Consider the following 24,296-nt stretch of genomic DNA (forward strand, 5'->3'; position numbering starts at 1 on the left):
AAAGCAAAATCTTCTTCTTTTGCTGCCCTGAAGTGATACCTTTTTAATAGGTGTAGCAATTAAAGAGAAAAAGATACGCAGGCAAACACAAATGCCAGTTTGGAAGTGAAGGGCTCTCTGGCCATCGCAGCTGTGTTTGAACAGCATGATCAGCAATAAGGTTTCAGAGAGACCAGTTCAGCTAAATAACCACTAACTCTGTGTAAGTTATTAAAGGTCATTCCAGATAAAAGCACATCTCAAGCAGAAGCCAAACTTTTACAGCTGCTCTTTCAGCCTCATATCTGGTATTGTGTACTGCAGACACTGAAACAAGAAAACATTCTTCCTTCCTGCTGCAGTTGGAAGAAAAGTTCTCAAGAAATCATTCTGGACATTTTCTGGGATTTTACTTCAGTCAAAGCAACAATGCTGCTCCGAGGGGTATACTGATTGCACTGACATAAGCAGTCAATTTCACAGTTATGAGAGAGCAGTCAGTTGACTGCAATAATACTTTGCACTGACCCCTTATTTATAGAGGTGTCTTCCCCACCTGCCATGGGGCAGATGCGGAGCAGCTGCCATGTTAGGCTCCTGCGCAGCTGCAAAGTGTTACAGAAAACATCTCTTTCAGGGAGACTTTAGACTTCTTTTTCTCCTGCATCCTTGTTGCAGTTCAACTTACCTAGGCCAGAAAGAAAACTCTTTTTCTTTGTGGTACCTGTTGCTCTTTGCCATAGGGAGATAATTGGGAAATTAAATAAAGTGAAGGAAAGCTAATAGCAAATTTCAGCCAACTCACGCCAAGCAACAAGTTCGGGTCAGGAGGCCAGGAACCTTTTTTTTTTTTCCTAGACTACGCCTAAGATAGCAACCACTCCTCCCTCAGATGACTATTTGCTATACCTTTTCAAAAGGTCATCTTGTAGAGTACAGCCTGTTCTCTCTCTGCCAAAAGCTACAGTTGAGACAAGTATCTGTCAGTAAATCAGGCTAAAATTAACCTGGTTAAGTGCAAGTGATATACCTGTCTTTAAGATAAAATGTAATTCTTTATTTCACACATCAGATAAGGCTGAAGTTCAAATGGGAAATGAATAATCCCACTGTGGGACTGTGTTTTTTAAACTTTCAGCTTATCAAAAATCATACAAATAGACAGAAAATTATTTCTAGTAGTAAAGAAGACAAAGAAAATCATTGCTTTTTTTTCTTCCTCTGGTGCTTCTTAGTCAACTGGACAATTATTAATTAAACACCTGGACAGAGACAATGCACATGACAAACTAGATGGACGAGTGGAGGCTGCAGATCACTGAACCTCAAACCAAACCCCTCTGCATCATGGCAATGACCAAAACGTTGAAACTGAATGAATAAAAAAATGGGACTTGCCCCAAGTCCTGCAGTGTTTTACAGTACTACCCCAGGCAACAGTGGATTAGTGGCAAGTGGGGCTCAGCATCCGTACCACTAAAGAAATTCCCAGCTAGAGAAAAAATACCAAGTCAGACCACTGAGAGGACATTTCAGACTCTCTGTCCAATATCTCTGTGCACATACATGTGCTGAGGACAGTGTGCACTGCCTTTCTTCTACTGTGATCCCTTTGCACGCTGGGTTGGTTGAATACAGACCAGCATGATGAACTTAACTTTAGGACAAGAGTCTTACACCCATTCCTAGAATTTTGCAGATTTATTTTAACATGAGAAGTTGAATTAGAAAAATAACCAATATTTCATACAACTTTCACAGTTAGGGTAACTACTGAAGGCTACAAAAGAAAAACTACATTATGAGTACTACACTAGTGAAAAAGTTCTGACCTTCCTCCAGTGAATTCAATTACTTGGAGAAAAACGCCTCAGTCTCCAGTGTAGCTCTTTTTGTGGCACAAAATGGAATGGGATTTATAGTTGGGGCTCCCAAAGTATTTGGGAGGTCCTCTTAATGGATGTCACCAGGTAGGTTGGGACTGTCTCAGAGTGCATTTGTAATGGAGTATTTACATTACTAACAGAAGTAATGTAATATTGTGTTATTCATCCTCAAGTGGAATTCATGCAACTGGCCAAATCCAAGGCAATCTGAGAGGCTGAAACACACAGCTAGGACCACCCATACAGCAGGAGCAAGAGGAAAAGCTCCTCAGACCCATCTCACATTCCCAGGCCTCCAGGGTTTGGTGCCTTTGTGTTCCCACTCCATTGCTCCCCAGGGGCCTACTAGGTAACACAGCAACTTCCTTCTGCCTTGTGGGGTAAAAGAAGGGCAAGGGGAGACAACTAGCATCTGGCATGCTTGGTTACATGCCTTTCTGGCTACCAAGACCTTGGCCACCTTGAAATCTGTCTGATAGACCTTGCTGCCTGAGGATTGAACATTTCTCCCAGTCTTGGAGCACACAGAAGAGGCTACCACAGACCAATCAGCTGATTCTGGGCACAACTAAGAAACAGATACTTGTCTTTTTAAGTCACATACAAAGGCTTTGTAGTCAGTTAAGTGACCTGTGGATCACATTTGGCATTCCTAGATTTAGCAATAGGAAAAGTAATAGGGATGAAGATGCCTAGAGCTGAAATAAGATCACAGAACACCCCAGTGACCTAACAAATTAGCATGCAGCATGAAAGCGGTGTGAAAACTAAGAAGCCAAAAGGAAAGACTTCTGGAAGTCATGCTAAAAGGCCTGGGGGGAAAAGACGGTGTAGAGGGAAGGAGGGAAAGACAGCTAGAGGTTAAGATCTTCCAAGTACTAAAATAGACTCATGAAATAAAAAACTCTGACTATAATGTTGAAGAAATAAGCATACAGAAAGATGGGGAAACAGAATCGAAAAGCAAACAAATGCCTCATGAGGCAATGAAAGAGGTAATAAATTCCTTGATGTAAGCATGGCAAGAAGAAAAGCAACTTATCAATAGCAAACAGGACTGGATAGACCCTCCCTCAAGAAAACCAATTTCATTCTGAGATAATTTCTGGCTATGACTTTTTTTCACGTTATCCTGAGAAACAAACTCTAAATCAAAGTATTCAAATAGCAAAACAAAACCAAAACCAACCCTGTCCTGGATGTTAGCTTTATTCTGTTTTGTTTTTCTGCTACTCTCAACAGGAGTGAGCAGGTACTTCCCTCAGCCAAAGAGGCTCCCAGCACAACTGGCTAGAGCTCTATAGAGCTCCTGCAAGTACATACTGGGAGGCTACCCAGAAATTTTCCCAAAGGATTAGTTAATGTTTTGGAGACTACTCTAACATTTTAGAATCCAGAGAGTAGTTCAAGCTAAGGGTAGCCGAATCTGACAAAAGACCAAGCTTTGCTTTCTCACATATACAGTTCTCACCCTTTAGTTTTCGCCTGTCCAAAGTTATGTAGATACTCATATGGAGACAAACCATTTGTGAAATGTCTCACCCCCATTTTTTTTCTTTTTAAAAAGAGGGGTGGGAAATGTATTCCACCTGAATACAGTACTAGGTGGACAACAAAACAGACAACAGAACAACAACTTTGAGGAACATTTATCCCTGATTGTATCTCCTGAACTACTCAAAGTTCTTATCAAGCCATATGAATGTTGCTATTCAGTCCTGCTGACATGAGAGCAAATTGTGCTAGAACATGAAAAAACTGCATACGGAGCCTTTTTCCACTTGTACAGCTCAGGGCGGGGGGTGGGGAGGGTGGTGGTGTGTGTGTGTGTGTCTGTCAGAATCCAAGACAGAGCTTCACAGAACACATGAAGGAAGACTAGACTTTACACTACGAATCTGTAAAGGCTTCATAATGCCCATTATGTGGTGCATTTGGTTTTTTCCCCCTCTTTCCCCTTAAGGAGAAAAAAAGAGGCTTCTGACTATCTTTTGTAGACCATGAAGTCCCTATGATTATATGCCACAGGGCTCTATGAAATATCCTGATGCAACTACCCAAGTGGAATCAATTAGGTTTCCTATCATTGTGCAGTTTTCACACAGTGACAACAGAATTTTCCTTTTTACAGGCTTTATAGCCATATTTCCTACAACCAGTTTTTCCAAGCATAATGTGCTGTGTTTATTTGGTGTGGTTTTTTAATTGTTTCAAAATTAAATCGCTAATAAGAGCAAAGAATTATTATTATGACTTCATAATCAAACTAAGGGCTAGCCCTACAAAGACTAGGACTCCAGAAGCTACTGCTTTTCACAGGATTTTTCACATGAACAAATGTTACAGCAAATAGCAGTTTTAGAAGCCTGGTGACCAGATTAGTTTTTAGTGAAGCAATACACATCAGAACCACCTAATAAGTGTGTAAATTTACTTAGTTGGTTCTGCATGTTGATGGCATAAGGAGCCCAGTCTAATTTGTATGATTTTTTTTTTTTCAATGGACAATTGAAAATTACTCTTCTAGGCTTCTTAGTAAAAACAGATAATTATACAGCCAGTGTGTTGCAGGAACCCTTATGCAAATATCCCTGAATATTACTTTCATAGTCATATTTAAGATGTTACCTCTTCTTAAACCTGAAGCACATCTATCACATTCTAATAAATGAATGTATATTAGCTTTTTAGGAATATGTCTATCCCGCAAATTTTTTAAAAATTAAATTAACAAGAAAAATCTCAGTAATAAACCTTCACATAATCTATAGAAATCTAAAACGTTTTTTCAGTGCATGATACAAAAACATCAGCATGATACATCAAGTTTAAAAGTGCTTTTTTTTATAAGATAGAAAACTTAAGAAGTAAACATCTCTTACTTTCTGAGGTTTCCAACTAACTGTAAGCCATCTTCCAGTCTGAATGCAAGTAAAGGCTTCCATACAAGCTAAGGCTACCAGAAAACAGGTAAACATACATTGTGACATTAAAAAACCCTCTTGTTTCTCATTAGCATTTTCACTTGCATATTACAATCCAGCAAAATATTTAAGAGCTCTAGATCCCTGCTATGCAGAGCAGATGTCCTAACAGTAGCAGTGCAATGCCAGCCGTAATCAAGCTGAAGGGCTCACCTTTGAAAATTTCTCGATCTGGTATCCTGCCTCCATGATGAAAGTTGTTGTCATGTTGTATCCAGTTTGCTTTCCATGTCCATTTGGCCACCAAGCCTCCACTGCAGAACTCTTAAATGTACAAGAGAGAATGTCAGAGCAATGTGTATAAAAAGAGGCATAACATGCACCTAGGGGCTCAGATATCTTTGAGTGAATTACCACAAGTCTAATGAGTTTTTGTGCCTCAGCTGAGCCATGGTAACTGGGATGTCTCCAGCTGCAGCTGAGGTGAAAATTATTTAAAGAAAGAAGTATGATTTCTTCCACTGAAGTCCAGGCTATCACTTCATCTTGTGTCCACAACAGGCCATGAGCATGCATACACATGCATGCACACATCTAGCTGCTACCCCTCAGCTGAGGTACGTTGACAGAATATTCCTCCAAAACTCAAGTATCTGTGTCAGGAGCAGACATCGTTCACTAGCCTCTGTATCATACCCCTCCTCTCATTGACTCTTTTACCTATCACATACAATATTCAATATAGAGAGATGACACTTTTTAATTGTGACTTTGGTAATCTGTGACCACACTGACTGCTTCACTTATGTCAAGCTTTTAAGTCAAATTATAAGTTTCGTTCTTTCTTTTCAGTGTTTTCTGCTTTTTCTCTATGCTTCCTAATCACGTCATTAGTACTCCATAATTTTTACAAACATAAAAAAACTACCTCTAGGATGACAGAATGATTTAATTTTCTCATTTTTCTAGTCACAGAGTAATATTTATATCTTCATTCCAGCAGCCTACTTCTGCTGCTCAATCCTATTGCCAACATTTGCCAGTTGAGCGCACAACACAAAAATCGTGGAAAGAAAGCAATAATGCATGCAACCAAACAATGGAGGGATCAGCACTGAATAGAGTCATGTAAGGAGTGCCTCAATCTTTTCAAATAAAATGAGGCCAGAGACCAGCCCAACAATATGTTTTGCTGTAGCCATACTTGGACACAATCATGAATGTATCTACTAACATTTCAGCTTCCTCAATACAGAATTATCATAACTGCTTGTGCAGAAGTACTAATCTCTGTGTTGCACGGATACAAATGGAAGCACAAAATCAGCGTGTGCCTCAACAACAAGGGAGTGTTTGCAGCCACCTGGCATGGCTGGAGTGTCTCATTGGCCACTAATGATGTCATCCCCATGCTCACCATTAGCTGATAAGCAAAATGCTGTCATGTTAGCAACACAGCACTTTGTGTGGCAATTGCAGGAAGACTGCCACGCATCTCGGGTGATACGCACCACTCAAACACCTACTGACTTCTCAACATAATCTGCAATAAGCTCTCAACTAGAAATAAATTTCTGGTAAGGTCTCACTATTTAACATACACCACACAAGTCTGTCGTACAGAGTAAGGGCTCCGTTAGGCTCATCAATACATGAGAACACATTGCAGGGCTTCTTGTAAAATCAGCTGATATGAATTCATGCAGCAAAGCCTTTTGTATACAAAGAATAATAAAACACTGTTGCCTCTGCTCTGAAGGAAGTGCTTCCTCACAAACTTGCAGTCATACTCCGCTAACAGATTTCTTCTGAGGCTGGGGATGGGGCAATTAAATAAACCAAAATAATTTTTTAAGTTTCACATTGCAGTGCCTGCTTAATGTAATCCCTGAAAAGGCTAAGCAGAGTCTAATGATTGTTTTAAATGAAACTGGGTATGAGTAATTGCTCATGCAACTTGCATGTCAGATGACAACAATAATAAAAATCGTATGTTTGTATGCTTTTATGCTTTTGTATCAAAATAGAACAAAGCACATAAGTATGCAAGTCACTGAGTGTGCATACTAGAACATAAATACCCTGCTTGCCTTTAACACATGCTTTTTCTCCACTCAAACAACTGACGAGAACTTGAGAATACATGCATAATGCATTCAAACTGGGGAAACAAATGCAGAGTTACACAGCAATAGAGAAAACCAGTGGAACCAGTAAAATATACAAAGGTTTGAGGGCAGACCATCAAATGTTATCAACTGCCAGAATTGTCAGAAGCCCCAAATTCCTGCTCACAGCACATCACTCACCCACAAATCTAACTGTGCCCTGTGGCAGTGAAGCAGACGGCAGCTCCCGTTACGCTGTTGGCTCCAGTGGCGAACACCATCAGCTGTGGCTGCCGCTGCACCTGCCAGGGCTCCCACCCTGCCCACTGGCCTGGGCCTGCCACTGTCAGGTTCAGTTCTGCACAGTCAGCTCTGCTAGGGCCCTGCTCTCTGAGCAAGAAGCCAAGACAAAGTTCATGCTTCTTTTTGCCACACTGGGCTCACTGCCTAATTCAAGATACCTACCTATTTGTCAACTAGAACAGACACACTGATTTTCTTCATCTCTCAAGCCCATATATCTTTTCTTAATTGCACCTGTGTGATAAAACTCAACAGTTTCTAAAAAACCCGACAAATTCTGTAGAAGTTAAATAATGTTTGTGAATTAAGTTTGCCACCAGATAGTTTCCGAACACCCTCTGAAGGTAAGCAGACCAATTCTTTCCTCTTTCATGACTGGGGTGTATATCACATTCATCATTTTTCAATTGAGTTCTCTCCTCATTAGAGCATCCTTTACCTCTCTAAAATTCCTCCTGAGTTTTGTCTACCTAAGGGACTACAAGCCAACGTAAGGAAGTACTACTCCACAGAATTTCCACCAACCTTACTGCCAGACAAGTTCTTTATAGGGCTCTTCTGCTTTTATTTACCCGAAAGAGTATCTACTGAGAGGTTTGAGGAATATTTCCTCTCTTTCCTGGGAGAACCGTGCATATTGTAGTACATTCTAGTCCCAATCATTCCAGTAAACAATAGCATGGAAGAGAAGATACCTGCTGCCAGTTAAGTGAAGTAACACAGGGTATCCAAAGGTTGTCTACCTAAATAGCTCACTTAACAGGGGCCGGTGATGATGTGATCTTTTTGTTTTGCAGTAAGGGAAAGGCTTCGTCATCTTTTTGACACTGAGCTACGTAGCCCCACAGACATCAATTTTTAGAGAGGAAAAGAACTGTTCTCCTATCCTGTAAGGAGTACAGAACTGTTGTTAAAGTCAGGAACACAGTAAGGAAGGGGAGGGAGGCCTAAAACTGGCATGGAGGCAGAAAAACACATTGGAAACCAGGGGAAACATTTTGCAGTTGGCTAGGGTTCCACACACACCTCCTTACCTTGTTGATGTTTACAAGCAGCACAATGCTGCCTTCTCCAGGTTGAAGCTTCACACTGAATGTTTGCTGCGTTTGCAATTTAGGAATGTTCACAGTCACAAGACCTGCAATTGGCTTGGAGCCAACTACATCAAAAATAGACTCAACTTCAAGACTCCACTGCTGAGCACTCTTTACTAAGTGAAGGGGGAGAAAAAAATGGAAATTTAGGAATTGTGTTTATATACCTATTAGTTAACATGATCTCTCATCAAAGAAACAACTCAAACACCTCAGATTAAATTTAACAATTTTCAGGCTGTGTTTGAACCACACCTACAAGGTTAATCTTCTTGTTTAGTGCATTTTTAGTGCACATATTTAGTGATATCTGTGTTTACATTTGCCGACTCAGAAGAGAACTATGCAATATGATTTATGTTTTATAACTCTCTCTTTTTTTTCATTCAAAAGCCATCCACGGGTTTTCAGAGTTCTGTACAAAAGGCAGAGACCATGACACCAGTCACTTCATTAGGAAGGATTTTTTTCCCACCAACTCCCATGGACATTATATTTGCTTTTAGTCAGCACTTGTATGAACATGGTACTCTTTGGGAAAGATCGTAATCACAAGGCAGTACAATCACTTTTGTTGATGAAACAAAAACAGCATTAACAGAAAACTAGCTGAATTCATCCCAGAGTCACTAGACAAAATGAATGGAGTTATGCTGGGGATGAATTGGGCCCATTGTGTCTAGACTTGATGGGCTGTATCTTTATGTCCCTTCTGCCGCCAAAGTGTGGTGGAGGAAACAAGTTAATGACTTCCCTGAGATCCCTCTACAGTTACCTCAGATGGTCCTTTCCTTTACAGAACTTACTGAATAAGGCAAGCCAGGGTCAAGGGTACTCAAGATTAATGTGTAAATCTTCCATTAACTTCAGCAACTAAATTACCTATCTACAAACATAGCCTGGCTAATCCTATACTTCAAATATTGCAGAAGAACATCTAAGCAAAAGCAAATAAAACAGAAAACAAGGAAAACTAGAACTAAGACACATTTTGTATACACAAACTACTAATCACTTACTTTCTCTTTTTATGTATATATTCTATCTCTCCTTCCTCCAGGAGAGAAATAGAGCTCCTTCCAAAAGCAAAGAATGACATTCAGCCCTGGTGTGATTTTCACTGTCTTTTGTAGAATGAAGAGCAATGAATATGTTCCCAAGTTCATATTACACCCAGCATTACCCAGGGAAGACAATTTTCAGAAATGTTGGAGGGGTTAAAAAACCACCCACCCCACCCCGCAAGGGTCAGCCATTACAGTGCCTTTTCCCTCCCCTCCAAGGGCATATAGAAATTCCAGCCCATTCTTAACTGCATGAACTGTGGGGTCTAGGCACAGAAATCAAGAACAATGAATCTTTCACAGACTCAGTGGTCCAAAGGCTATGACACCAAATCTGATGAGCAATATAACTGCATAGACAGCTTTAATTCAAGTTGTTAACTTACACTTTATTTTTCACATGTTATTATGTTTGAATACTAATAAGCTCTGGCTCTGGTTCCAAACCACTCTCTGCTGAATGAAAGAGATTTGCTCTCTCAGCTTATTCAGAGAGCAAGACTTTACCTACCAGAAGGTGGAGTTGTGGGAATGTGGGAGGGACCAGAAAAGATTTTTACTGTAACTAAATTTTAGAGAGCACACGGAGTCTGTGCTGGGGCTTTCCATGGAAATTCCAGTCACGTTAATTCTAGCTAAGACCTGCAGCTATTTCAGGAAGCTTTAAAAGCAGCCAGGGAGTGACGTCTTCCTCTTTTATTCACACACAACAACTCTATTCCCAAGGGCTGAAATTCAACCCAGTGCAGAGGACTCATGTGTTAGCCTTTACTCCACTGAAGACTGGGCTCAACAGGCAGTGAAAGAAAGCATGCGGGTGGTCTACAATGGGGCATATTACCGTTTACAGAAAGTTTCAACAGAAAATTAACTACTTTTGCTCAGCTGCAATGATCTTCAGGACAAAGGAGAGGAAAATCAAAGACCACGTCAAGGGAGGAAACCGGTTTGGTAAGTTAGGTAGCAGGAATGCAGGAGGCTATCCTCTCAAATTGCAGCCTTAACAAATTATCCTTGCATAGCACGACTGCTTTTCTCTCTCAGAGTTCATGTTGTGTCCTGAAAACTCAGCGCTCTTGAAACTCTGCTCACTGTGCAATTGTCTTCCCAGCACAAAACTAAATTCCCATAGCAGCTTTGCCTTTGTTTTAAACGGAGGTGAGACAAAAGTGAGACGTATTTATTGGGAGTCTTGGTGAAAATACATGCCAATAAAAAAGAAATTTTTGAGAACAGCAGAACAGGGACTAACCTCAGCTATATTAAATATATTTCTGCAGTTATTCGGGGATCTTCAAGCAAAAAAAGATTCTGAATTCTAACATTTGTAATCACTATTGTTTGTACTGAAGGACCGTTTCAAGACCTAAAAGGGTGTGCTGTGGTAAGAACTACACACAAAGTCATGATAAAACAATAGAACCTTTCCTAAACTGACAGTTAATTGAGCTTAACAATAAAATGGTTTATATTCCAAAGGTGAAACACAATAAAAAGTAGTGACAGGACTTACCAAAGAAAGAAGTCAAAGAAAAGTAAATCAGGTGATAATGGTTATAGGCCTCAATCCTAACATCTTTCCAGATTCCTTGAGTGGGAAAAGAAGGGCCCCAGTCCCAACTAAATGAACACTGCTCCTGCAATACAGAATGATTATGTTACAATTGCCTATTTTTCATGCAGACATCGATGCTGTGCCAGAAATAAAAATTATTTACTAGCTAGAAATAAAATATTGCCATGCACTGAAAGAATTTTTCCAATTTCCATAAACCCAGAAGAGGCTACAGTATTTTTTCTCTTATTTCTTGGCCAGAACTCTGCTGCTACTACCTATATTATATAAAAAATACAATTTTGTATTAAACATCCATGTATAGCAAAATTTTATATTAGTGACAAAGCAAAACACCACCTAGCCCACCACTCAAAAAAACCAGTAAAGATCAAAAAACCAAGCCAGCAGGTTACTCCCAGTTCAGCTCTGAATTATCTTAGTTTATAATGTCAGTATTTAATTCTATACCTAAAAGACAAAGTAAGCAGAAAACTAATGGTTACAAATGTTAAAGTATTCTAAAAGAACAATATCAAATTAAAAATCGTGGGTATATCTGAAATACTTTATCCCTTATTTTTTGTTGTAACACCACAGATTAGTACAAGGAAAGAGATGCATGTGTCTGGTGCATTTGTGTAGTTCGGTCATGTTCACTGTTTCTCCCCTTTTTAGGGTTCTCTCACACAAAAACAAAGGGAACAAAAACATGGTTGAGAAATAGCTTAGTTCTGGTTCTAACATCAGAATAACTTTCAGAATTATAAAATGCTGGTCAGGCAGAGAAGTACCTACACTGCTTTCCATTTAGCTGTTTTCGAACCTGGTCAGACCTCCAGTTAACAAATCCCTTGAAGACATCTATTCAGCTGCCCTCCAAGCTTCACACAGCCACAGCCCCCAAAGGAAATACAATAGATATCCTTAAAGTCTTGTACAGTGACCTACAGTTCTAAATTTAGAGACTAATAACTTACAGCCGAGGCATACTAATTTTGGCAAACCACACTGCACAAGTCTGGCCTATCCCTTGCATCCCTGGAGTCAGCCTGCCTGCCTATCAAGTTGCAAAAGAGCCTTCCAGGAAGCAAGCACAGTACCTATTTCAAGTGTAAAAACAGGGACAACACATTCTTAGGAAACAAGTCAGATTGAAAGTAATTTTCCCTTTATAAAAAATAAAAAAATGAATCACTGACAGATTGTCAGGTTTCACTAATAATATTGCGGAGACCACTATCAGAAATACTATGTCATAAGAACAATACGCTTGTATCACTGAAGTACATTACCCGTCAAAGGCTTGTGTTTTGCCACAAATTCCTATTAAGATTTAGATACATTTACTTCACTTAATACTGAACCTCAAACGTGTAAACAGCTCTCCATTACTTTAAGATGGTAAGCAGCCAGCTTACTTTAGCAATGTCCTAGTATGTTTGTTTACTTTTAAATGTGACATCGCTGCTGTTGTTGCCATATACTTGGAACTAAAAATGTTTCTGGAAATGTCTGGAGCAGCTTCCAAGTACAGTCAAACAACTCCTTTGAGGAAGAGCACTAAGGGACTTTCTTACAAATTTAAAGGTATAGTTCAGTAAAGCATAAAGTCATTCCTGGCCATTTTTGCTCTAGAAATAAGTCCACAGCTGTTTAAGTGCCTTCTTCCTTCCAAGCTCCTCCCTGCACTGATTTCTAAGAAACACAGTGGACTCAGAAGAATTAATCAACTTTGTAAAATGTAGTGAAAATAAAAGTAGCAGCAAGTAGTAATAAAGACAACATCTTAATCCTGAAGGATTTTCCCAGGACAACATGGAGTCCATCTTTCCATTAACAAATTTTAAAGGGAATCACATCCAGGTTTAGATTAACAGAATTCCAGTCATTTTTTTGAGGAGGCTTTAAAAGGACTTTATTGAAAAGATTAAAAATTGTTAACAAGAAAGACATTTAAGTGGAGACAAACATGCAAAAACACCCAAAAAGAGACATTCCAAAATAAGATCACCTAGCCATTGTCTCTAGCTGCTGCAAAGCTATCAGAAATATATGAGATGCTACTCAAATGATAGTTTGCCTTGAGTTAAGTTTTAACAGCAATGAAGCCATGTCTTAAATCAGAGTTTCTGAGCTTCACTCATTGTTTATTACATTGTTGTTTTCACTGAATATGTACTTATAAGTCACACCTCACAACACCGTAATAAGATGAGAACAGGTCCTCTGTTAGATAACACTTCTTGGGACATGCCAGAGCTGCCCAGTATAAATAGCACAGCACATGAGCAATAGCAAACACTCACAAAGCTGCTTGGCTGAGATTTTTACAGCCTTGGCAATATACACTGGTATTTGCAACAGTGAACTCTATTGTCAGCATACATTGCTAAACCCACCCAGTGGATCAAAATGTAATGATTACACATTTCCCAATGCTATTCTGCTCTCTTAGCAGCAAGTCTCCTTGCTGGCTCCTTGATGAAAACAGCCTTTAAAACATTCTTATCACCTAGATATGAAGCCTAGCCTTCTTATGCCTCTTGTATTATCGACATGCAAGATTACAGGTTTCTGGGGGAGACAGGAGAAGGAAGCCGCAATGAAAAATATGCCCTACTTATAAAATGACATTGCAGGTTTCAGAATACATCTGTAAGGACAGAACGTGGTGCATTCCTCTTTCCAAGCCTGAAGCCAGAGACAGACAATTCTGCCCCTACCTTTCTGATGAAATTAGCATGGCACTCTCCTTTCTGCACAGGTGGAGGGCATGCCGGGGGGATGCTGTATGCTTTGTGACATCTGCTCTGCTCTGCTGCATATGAAACGGCTGATAAGAAACGGACTTCAACAAAATTGACCTCCTTGATCACGCTGGTAATGTCAAAGCTCTAGGTCAAGAAAACAGAACAAAATCATTACAGCGCTGACATTTATTTATGAGATTTATAATCACTGTTACATTGGGATTTTAATACCATACATATATTATTCAAAGGCATTTGAACTACAGTCTCAACAGGCTCTGGTTTTGAAGGAAAAGGAAAGCTACTTCTTAAGCTGAAAAAAAAAAATACACTGTAACATTCCAGATACAAGGAGATGTTTCTGGGCAAATCACTTTCCCCATACTGAGCCCCCATTGCAGGCTGCAGCTCTCTGCTTGCACACAGAAGTGCTTGAAGGATAAGGATGGCAAGAGAATCTTTACCCTCCTTCCTCACTCAGAAATCATCTGCATCTTTAGAAAGACACCTTGTTCCAACTCAGAAAGCTGGTCTATACAGGAGTCCTTCCAACTCACACTGTGCTGCCAGCTTATCTACCACAAAGCACTGAGCTGCCTTTTGCGTGAATGCTGCAAAGCTGTATTTCATGTCACCTGCACTCTTATCCCCAAAATGTAAAGATACCCTTTCTATGCCAGCATCAAGTAAAGCATCTGGGGGCTTCTGCACTGGCTCACAAAATCCCCTTCAGTGTGGCTGGATAGAAGGATAAATGTTCGGTTTCAGAATTATCCTGTGCTATCAAGATAATATGGTTCCAATGACTAATACCCATTTCTTCTTCACAGTGTCCATTTGTGACAAGCCAAGTCTTGGCAATTTTTTCCAACTTGTGAGCAGCCCAGCTAGCATCACTTATGTCTGTAGCATACAGCAGAAAATTACAAAGCAAATAGCATCCCCCATACAGAGCCTTCACAGAGTCCTTCCCGCAGACATAGTTGTCGTGTGGAACAGGTGAACAAAGCAGAAGTCTGGGTCACAGTAATCCTAGACTCAATCTAATACACTTCACTCTGGTTTTACAGTGAAGGCCATTTCATGAACTGTTACAATCTGAGACAGAATGAAGTTTCAGAAATAAGGGCAAAATAATATCACTTCCCAATTCTACAGAGCCTTCTACTGGCAAACCCTTAGATACTCTCCAAATACTAAATAATTACAATTTCATAAAAGCTCTATGAAATTTCTTATTTCACAGATGGTAAAACTAAGTCACAGAGAAACTAAGTGATTTGTCCCAGGTCACACAGACCCAGGTGGCAGAATCTAGCTCTCGTGTCTCAGGCCAGTACCTCTGCAATAAAACGTGCCAGAATGGTAAACACCGAGATATGAAGACACCAGATTTCTTCTGTAATTCAGTTACTCCACTAACATTCTTCCTTTAACTTTTCCTTTTTTGATTCTTTTAAGAGAAAAGTAAGCATTGTCCCTTATGCTAGTACCCAGAATAATTTTATATTTTAAAGCTATAAAATTAGCTTGAATGTTTTTGCCACTCTCAAGATCATTCCATGATGAGTACTCTCATGCTGACATAGGCTAAGCCCAAAAACACAAGACAATGTTATCAAAAGCCCAAAATTAAAAACCAAAAACCCTATATAAAAAAAAAAGCATGGAAACACTTACAGAGGCTTTGTAACACGTGCGTTTTCATTTCAGTATTCACATGTAAACCATTCTAATACCAATTAGTAAGCAAATTTACAGCTAATATCACAGATTTAAGCTTACGTTTTCTTGGAGCTGTGACAGGTCCCAAGAAGCAAGACTTATATTATTAGCTGAACTGATCCTCTTGCATGGGTCCACTCATTTAGAACAAGACACATTCACCTCTATATCTTACCCTGCTGGTACTGAAAAGGTAAGTACATTTCTCTTTCTAACAGTTATCTGATAACACATGCAGTCCTCAGGTCAATAGTTTCTGTGTCCAAGGACCTATTTTTATGTGTACTTGAATGTACTTAAAGTGCTCAGCACAAAAGGGCTTTGAAGAAAAAACAGAAGCACCTTCGGAAATAACCACATTACTTACGTATCTGTTGAACATGTTGTCTGTTCTCCCAAGAGTGATATTGTTGATCAGGATCTGTGCTACTGTATCTACTCCCTCGAAAACCAAATTCACTTTCTGCCACTTTCTACAGAAGATAACATACGCATAAAAAACTTAGAATACCTAGAGTTAACAACACACAGGAGACAGACAATATAAAAATGTATGCCACCATTATCTTTAGCAGCAGTTGTCTCAACAACCTCCAAAAATGTTCGACTTAGTGTGGCTACATTATATCTTTAAATAGTCAAATTAAGATGACAGCTGAAGTGGCTCAAGTCTGCAACACAGCATGTTCACATACCCACCAGATATCAGATGGGCTAGCCTAAGTATTATCCTTCCTTAGTTGGCAATTCATCAGTAATTTTTAACAATTAAAAAAAAGGAAAAAGCAACTACTGAAGTGTTCTTTAGCAACAGTTTTGCAGCTGCACATTATTGCATAATTTGTTTTATTAGACACAAAAGTATTAATCGGATTTTGAGCTGATGGATTAACTAGCAATTCTGCATGGAAGATGGCACAGAACTATTTTAGACATATCTTTACTGCATACCTGATGTCAAAAGGAGTTTTGAATGTCCTGCTGTAAGTCCAGTTATCCAGTGAGATCCATCTGTACATCACGTCATTAAATCTATAGTATGGATCCTAATAACAGACCAACAAAAAGAAAATTACAAGACTTATTTGGTAGTAGTGTTACTACATGTAATGCATGATAATATCCATTAGATGAGCACCTGTTATTTCAGACAGTCTGCAAATGCAAAATCTACCTTATTTAGTTCGTCCCGATATTCCTTTTCACCTTTGAAATAATATGTGAAAGCAAAGCTTTGTTAATATTTGACTTTACTTATATAGGTCAAAACCTGTTTGCTATAATCATTCATACTCAAATTAGAGGGAGCAGGATTTGTTTTTACATAAGAAATGACTGGGCTGGAAATTAAAAAAAAAAAAAATCAAGACAGCTTGTGACTTAATGAGAGGAACAGAAACATGATCACCCTCATAATGATGGAGAAAGTAAGACTAATAGGATTTTAAGAGGCAAAGAAACAGCATTTTAGGCCTCTAGGGACAGCAGTGAACAAAAGTCTACAGTTTAAAATAATGGCAAATACTCCAGTTGTTTCTTGTCAACTAGTCTTGATGTGGTAAGGCTAAACAAAATTGTTATACTTGGAGGGAGAGAAAAACAGAAGAAGGAGAACCAACACAATTTGGTTTGTATAAAATCAAACAACTTTTGAGAATAATGCTGCATTTATACTGAATGTGTTCTTTTCCCTTTAGTCACATTACCCAGGAAGAATAAAGGCACAGTTGGTCTCAGCTATGTCCTCGACCTTTTGGGCTTCATGCTGTATTTATTACCTTATGGTGGGTCACAACGTTCCTCACCTAGGCTGAAGGAATCTGTTATGTGGACCTGACAACCTGAGCCTTGCACCTCATACAAAGGCAGCAGAAAGGTACTGTGTTACATCTCCATGTCAGACAGTTCAGAGTGGAGGTATCTGGGTCAATGACTGACAGCTCAGTTCAAACTTCTTCAGCAGCTGCACAGCTGAACTGATTTCCCAAAACAAAGACTAATCTCTTCTGGACTACATAACTCAAACCCACCTAAGAGAGAGCGTAGCTGCATTAAGGTTCCCTTTGATACGAGTCTTCTACAGTACCAGCACAGCTAACTATCTGCCCTGAATATCCAGATTCACACTGAAGAAAATCTGCCCAGCTTTTTTTTTTCTTCTTGATGAAGCTCAATTTTTCTCCCCATTGCAGGAGTCAGTATAGATACTAATGACACTTCTGGATTTGAAATCTTCTGAAAAACATTGTTTCATATCTCATATTTGTTTTACAACTAATAGGGTCAGGCGCTGCAGTGTAAACACAAACCTATTTACATAGCAGAGCAAAATCATAACATCTAAGTGACTGTCCTCAGCAGCATAATCTCTTCTGGAGCCCCACAGCAATATAAATATCATTCCTTGAGCCCACACAGAGGGAAAGTTGTCGCCTTGCCTCTACATGCTATGCTCGATCAATCAAATTTCTTACTACAAGGGAGTAAGAGCCAAGAAGGAAAGGTCGTGTTACCTCAGTAAAACTGTGACCTCTGTATTGGTAATACAGTGTATTCTCTAAAAGTTAAGTCATTATGAGCTTATCAGAACAATTACTGAATTTTAAGATATCCATACCATTCCTTTTATATACAAAATGCTTGGGGAATATATCTCAGACTTTTATCAAGATGCAAAATTTAAGGCTAATAAATGCATATTAAAATGCAAAATTTAGGCTCATAAAAGAAACTCCATTAAGATTACTGTATTAAGACAACAAAAGGCAAGCATCAAATGTCAGAGACCATGAAAACCCGCAATATGTCCTTAAAAAGCACATTTTTAACAACTGTCTTGCTTTAACATTATTTACTATTTTATTTTAGGTTATGCTTTGGAAAATGTGCATGTTAAATTTCAATCATTGCCACTTGTATGTGTGAAATATTTAACAAAAGGCATAAGATGCAAGTTGTAAATGCACTAGCAACAACAGACTGTAAAGCAAAAAACAATTTGGTTAGTGGTCAAACAATCGACATCAGTGCCTCATCAAAGATCAAGGCCCTGCATAAAAGAAACCTGCACTGTTTCTCCACGAAAGTATGGATACTGAGATGTTAATGAAGAAAGACCTGACATCTGGAGAACACAAAGCTGGTTGTCTAGCAGCAGAGTGAAATGCAGGAATGTTTCATCAGAGGCAGAAATTACATCATCAGATGGGCTCTTACAGCAGTTTACAAACAGAGCTGCTTGTTTGAATCTCCTCAGAGCATACTGCTTGTTTGAATCTCCTCAGAGCATACTGCAGATCCTTTCTCCTGAAGGGGCTTTCTTCTTCTGTTTTAGTCTAAAGCCTTCAAACTTGAAAGAAATGCATTGACTGCTAAAATATGTGTTATCGAAGGTGCTAATTAGCCCCTTCTGACTCGTACAAACACTGTTTCTTCCTCACACGCATCCACCTTTTTAGATGGGAAGCTCCTAGTTCTGTGTACCTTTATATAAAACTTAACAGCTTACTGATATCATTGCTACATAACTAGTAAAACAGCTTATATATCACGCAGAAAAGCTGTTAAATGCTAACACTGGTTAGTCATTTTAAGCATGAGAAATGTCGCTTGCTGTAAAATCAGTCATGCAGCAGTGTTCAAGCAATGCTTTTAAGGCAATTCTGAAGGTTCAGGAAAAATACATGACCACAACTAAGTCCTGTAAGAAAGGAAAATTACTTCTCCAACACACTTGCGAGATTATTGACTTTTTCATTATTAAATGCAACCGTTTTGAGTGCTGGAAGATGTACCTATAGACATCAAGTTGTTTGGATTTATCTGAAACAGAATTTCATCCCACATTAAATCAGCTCACATTAAAATTAAAGGTTTATTTCAGAAAATTGGATGAAAAAAGACAAATTTAAAACTCTTAAGGGCACTAGGAGAATTTGAAAGATGGTAGGAAATAGACTGCACATGTATTAAATATACTTCACATTCATTAGCTCAACATGTTCCTGGAAGCAAGTCATAGAGGGGTGGAGTCAACTACAGCTATTTTTAGATCCCACCAAACATGACAGCTTTGCATTTTCCTGCTCCCTGCAATTCGGGGAAAAATTCTGAACCACTCAAGCTCCCTGTCTGTTCTCTGCTCCCAACTTCAATGCTGTAAGAAAGCAGCAAATCACGTGGTAAGATGAGGTAAAAAGCCCTGCTACAGAGCATCAAAAGAAAGCAATTTCCAGTTTGGATAACAGGACATCAGCAGGACTTCAAAAGCACTGGCAGCACTAAACTGAAGGCACTGCCAAGCAGCTAGATGGAAACTCCTCCTTGCAATGATTTTAAGGGGATATTGAAAAGCTACAGTCATATAACCTAAGAGCTTCTCCTGTTAGGCAGGAAATGGATGAGACATGAACACATCAGAAGTGAGCCTCAAAGCCCAAGTGAGTGAGCTGTGCCAGGCACGCCCTGGTCCCATGAAGGGCCAGCTTCAGGCCCCCGTGCAACCAGGAGTCCAGGGGAGCATGGTGCAAACACCTGAATGACACTAGGCAGAGTCAGCTGGATCCAGGCGGAAGATCAGCTTCTAATAAAATGAAATGTAATAAAGGGAACAAAAACCAGATTCCTTTGCCTTATCCTACTTTTGTTATGATCTAATTTGAAACTGCCTTGCATGCTCTTCTCTCATAAATCAACTCTGCTGATATTTTATAAGGTACACCATAAGAAAATCCTGCTGATGTAACAGATTACCAAAATAAAACTTGCAAGTGATGTTTCATGATTTACAGTTTAATGATTTTGCTGTTGCCAACTTCAGACTGGAAGCTAAATAGTTAAGATACTTCTCTATATCCACACACGCCTTGATATCTCAAGCGATAGCAGTCAGGACATTTATACAATTTTCAGTAAGCCCAGTTTCACATATTTACAGCTTGAAGTCAAGCTGAACTAACAGTAGTGATGAATGGATCGTGTTCTCGGAACATGAGTTTTGGAAGTTCATCCTAAAGTAATTCATTTTCAGTAGTTACTCTAACAAAGCAGTAAACTGAATGTCACCTTATGCTCAAGATGTGTTACAGCTGAACACTGTGCCAAATACTACTAAAGAGTTAATTAACAAGATATTAATACCCATTGCTTAGTATTCTTTGAATACTCTGCTGTATTTAACAGGCTACTACAACTTTTATCTATTTTAACTTCACAAGCTTTTGAAAGATAAACTTGAGTGCCCTTTAATATTCATCCTGTTTCACTAAGGCTTTTGAATGCTTCCACATATGTTCACACAACTCAGCAGAGCACATATGTTGTAACAGAAAATAATATATTTATCTTAATCAACTATTTCATCAATGAATGCCATTTAACCTGTTAGAACCATACGATACCCAATGCAATTGTTAGCTGGCTTGCTCTGAAAAATCTAAGTTATGATAAAGTGTCAGAAAATATGCAACAGCATATTTTATACAAATGCAGAACAAGCTACAAAAAATACACACTACTTTCCAGAACTGCAGAAATATCACTTGAGGTGCATAAGCTTCTGTCTCTTCTAATGTATTTTAACATCCGAGTATGACCAAGACCACTGTAACCTTCTGTGTCAAGTGCATGCCGCTGTTGTGTAACGGGGCAGAAACTGCAGTGTTATCCAGCCCGCATATTAGCATCACAGTTGCAGACCCCCCATAATAGTTCTTTACAAATCAAAGTGACAGCTAATAAGACAAAACAGCCTTTCTGTATGAATGCAACGGCTGGCAGATGAGAAAATCCAGCTACAATAGCCATATTCATCAGAACTGAAATTTTATAGGAGTCACCTGCCAGCGGAAATGGCATCATGCAGTACTTGGACAGTACATGCTAGAGGACAACTATTTCTAGCACAAAGATTTAACGCACAAGTTACCTGCTGCTACATCTTGCTTGTCAGAACTGTGCCTGAAAGAAAATACTACGCTGACAGTAGTTAAAAACTAAATCTTCAGACAAAATGCTTTCTGCAAATCTTCTCCTTCCAGAGATGTAGGGTTAGAAATAGATTCGCTGCAAGTTTGTAAAATATCTGCACTTATGCCTGAGCTTTGCACTAACTTTATTCAAGTGACTATTACCCTTGTTTATGTGCATTTTTCATGTCTTTTTTAAATTTTACATGTAAATAGTAGTAGAGCTACAGAGTCCTAATGAAATGTTATTAAAACAACCCAGCTGAACACATACTCTGATGCTATCTCCTGCCCTTAGAGCTTTTATCATAGTTAATCCAGCATTTGAACTATGTTGGTTGAACATGGAAGAAAATAATACTTCAGTAGAAAACTCAAAAGTATCTTCCCCAAGACCATTTTCTAAGATACGTGCATTTGGTGCATTCAGAAAGATGTGTTCATCCAATGTATATTTTATAAGCCAAAGAGTAAAGACATCTCTCAAATGAATGCTAAGAAGATCCAGAGAGATGAGTAACGAACCCTCAGTGTCAGAGAGGTGTCTTTCAATTCAAATGTACAGCCTGTACAGCAGATTAAAGTAAGGCTACAGACATGCAATCAGCTAGAGCATCCCTGGGCAAAAACAGTTTGTGCATCGACCTAAATTTGAAATGAACCACACACCGATAAGTTGCTTGCAGCCTACTCTTGCAATCTAAGCCACATTTTGCAGGCTTAATATTCGGCAGCTTATTCTTGCTGCCCTCCTTCCCCTCATTTGTGAGATGCCCACTAAACTACATTGTTGGAGTAGGCCCTCCCAAATTTTGTTTTAAATTTCTGTTGGGTGCTAACCCATGAAAAATTCCCAAGGATACAGAAGCAAAGAATGCAGTGCTATTTGCGGTTTGCAAATCACACAGAAAAACAGCGCACAGATTTCCCTAGGTTGCTGAACATATGGGTCTTGCTATCCAGAATAATTTAGTTCCCACTAGCTTTGTTCTCCTATTTCCTGGTACAGCTTTTCAGACCAATCTTCGCTTTTGATTACAAGCAGTAAGCTTTTGGATTGCTGGTCTAGTGACATTTTCAGTAGGATGAATAAAAATCCTACACTCCATGGCAAAGAGCAAAAGGATCAAATGAAAAAAATACTCAAGACCAAAGCTTTTGTATTTAGGCAACTATAATAAAACTCCTAATTCTACACTTGACACAACCCCAAAAAGGGCTAATTTCCAGAGATAATGAGCACTGAAGAAACAGAGCAACCAGTGCTCTATGCCTCTAAAATTCAGGCTGTGTGCATGCTTTTGTAAAAATAGGAATATAGGAATATGGTTTTAGGCAGCTGCATTTGAAAACATTTGGTCATAAGCATTTTCACCGCAATGAAGAAACCTCAGGACAAACAGCTGGGCCACACTTTGCAGCATGAAGCACTGCAATAACGAACTATGTCACTGACTACCTCCAAACAACCCAGGTTTGCTGCTTTGCAGAATGCTACAGCTATGGTGGCAGGGATTGATTACATTTAACACTCTATGCGATAGATTTGAAATCTGCTAAGGCTGCTCCCGTATTTTGGTATGCTCTCCGTTCTACCTTTTAAACAAAACTGTGATTTTAAAACAATTTAGTTATCCTGGTGCAAATATTTGTGTGAACGCTTCTTTCTGTAAACTGGGCTTTGTTAAACTGAGTAAGAATGGGTTTAAATTGATCTTAAGTTACCTGTACACACCTATACATAGAAACAAGTTAGCTCATTCTGAGCTTGGAACTAGCCAGACACCAGCTGGGTCCAGTCCAGAGGTCAAGCAACCACACTAGTGAAGTATTTCAGTTAACTCAGCTCCTCGACAGAGCGTACTAATTTTAACACCACCAACTTAGCAACAGTTTCCAGACTACAGCGCGTTCATACCCAGCCATATCAGCACGTGTTTGGAGCAAGTTCATACTTGTATTCATGTAAACATGTTCTAAGTGTCCACAACCAACCATCATCGATTTAATTAGCCAAGCACCCATCTACCTATTAGCAAGACCCATGTTGCTGGCCAGCAGGCTGACTAAGCTTTCACGCCTCTGTGCAGGCTTGGGATTCTGCCCAGGCACATGAGAGTTCATGATCGCAGCCTCATTTCCAAATATCATACAGCTGCTTAAAATGACTAAATTTACAAGTCAGTTTACAGCAATGCAGCTAAATTAGCAATCACATGTTCTCACTTCATAAGAGTACTTAATGTGAGTAGTTAAATGTGAGTCTTTCATTACGTCATTATCTTGCGTGCATGAGTCAGTGCATTGGTCACAGTTTCTCCTGAACGATTATTCACACTTCTTATAGCAACACCTCCCAGCACAGCCGAACATCTGAGACGTCCAGTTTATCTTATGCACTTTTGCATGGGAGAAACTGGCACAGTTCTCTTCACTGATCCTCCATATATAGTCTACCTGCCCACTGCACTTTTTAAAACTTTAGAAAAGCCACTTTAAAACCTTAATTTTATGTGTTCAAAATGTCGTGTTACTTAGCACACAGATGTTGAAACAACAGACCATCATGGCTCAGCTTATCCCTTCTTAGTGTATTTACTTTTCCAACATTGACTATTTCTTTTATCTGGCAATGACACTCTTTGGAATCTACTATTAGTACTGGGATTCCCAACCTATGCCAACACAGAAAAATTCCAAAATTATCCTGCCCGAAGTGGCGTCACTTTCTCCTTGTACTTCTCTAACTTTAGTCAGAGCACAGCAGGATAATAATCTAAAGAATAAAAATTAAATACTAGAAAATATAAAATGCATGCATCCAGAATGTATTTTTAAAATAAATGCTGTACAAGAAATGCAACATTGGGCCCACAATAAATACAATATATAGATATGTCGGATACACTCTGACAACATATGACAGTACTTCACGTTTT

At 39.1% G+C, this 24,296-nt stretch overlaps 1 protein-coding gene across 1 annotated transcript in view; it reads right to left on the bottom strand.

The window, feature by feature from the left end:
* The window catches only part of MANBA (mannosidase beta), a 51,030-nt gene that overhangs the window by 25,420 nt on the left and 1,314 nt on the right, over positions 1-24,296 (bottom strand). Inside the window, exons 2-7 of the mRNA XM_050895937.1 lie at positions 16,343-16,437; positions 15,759-15,864; positions 13,640-13,810; positions 10,872-10,995; positions 8,235-8,410; positions 5,003-5,113 (exon numbers count right to left, since the gene is read on the bottom strand). Coding sequence (XP_050751894.1) covers positions 5,003-5,113; positions 8,235-8,410; positions 10,872-10,995; positions 13,640-13,810; positions 15,759-15,864; positions 16,343-16,410 — 756 coding nt within the window. The 5' untranslated portion in view covers positions 16,411-16,437. The remainder of the gene's footprint in view (positions 1-5,002; positions 5,114-8,234; positions 8,411-10,871; positions 10,996-13,639; positions 13,811-15,758; positions 15,865-16,342; positions 16,438-24,296) is intronic.

This window comes from Gymnogyps californianus, chromosome 4 (genome assembly GCF_018139145.2).
Source record: "Gymnogyps californianus isolate 813 chromosome 4, ASM1813914v2, whole genome shotgun sequence".
NCBI classification, from domain to species: domain Eukaryota; kingdom Metazoa; phylum Chordata; class Aves; order Accipitriformes; family Cathartidae; genus Gymnogyps; species Gymnogyps californianus.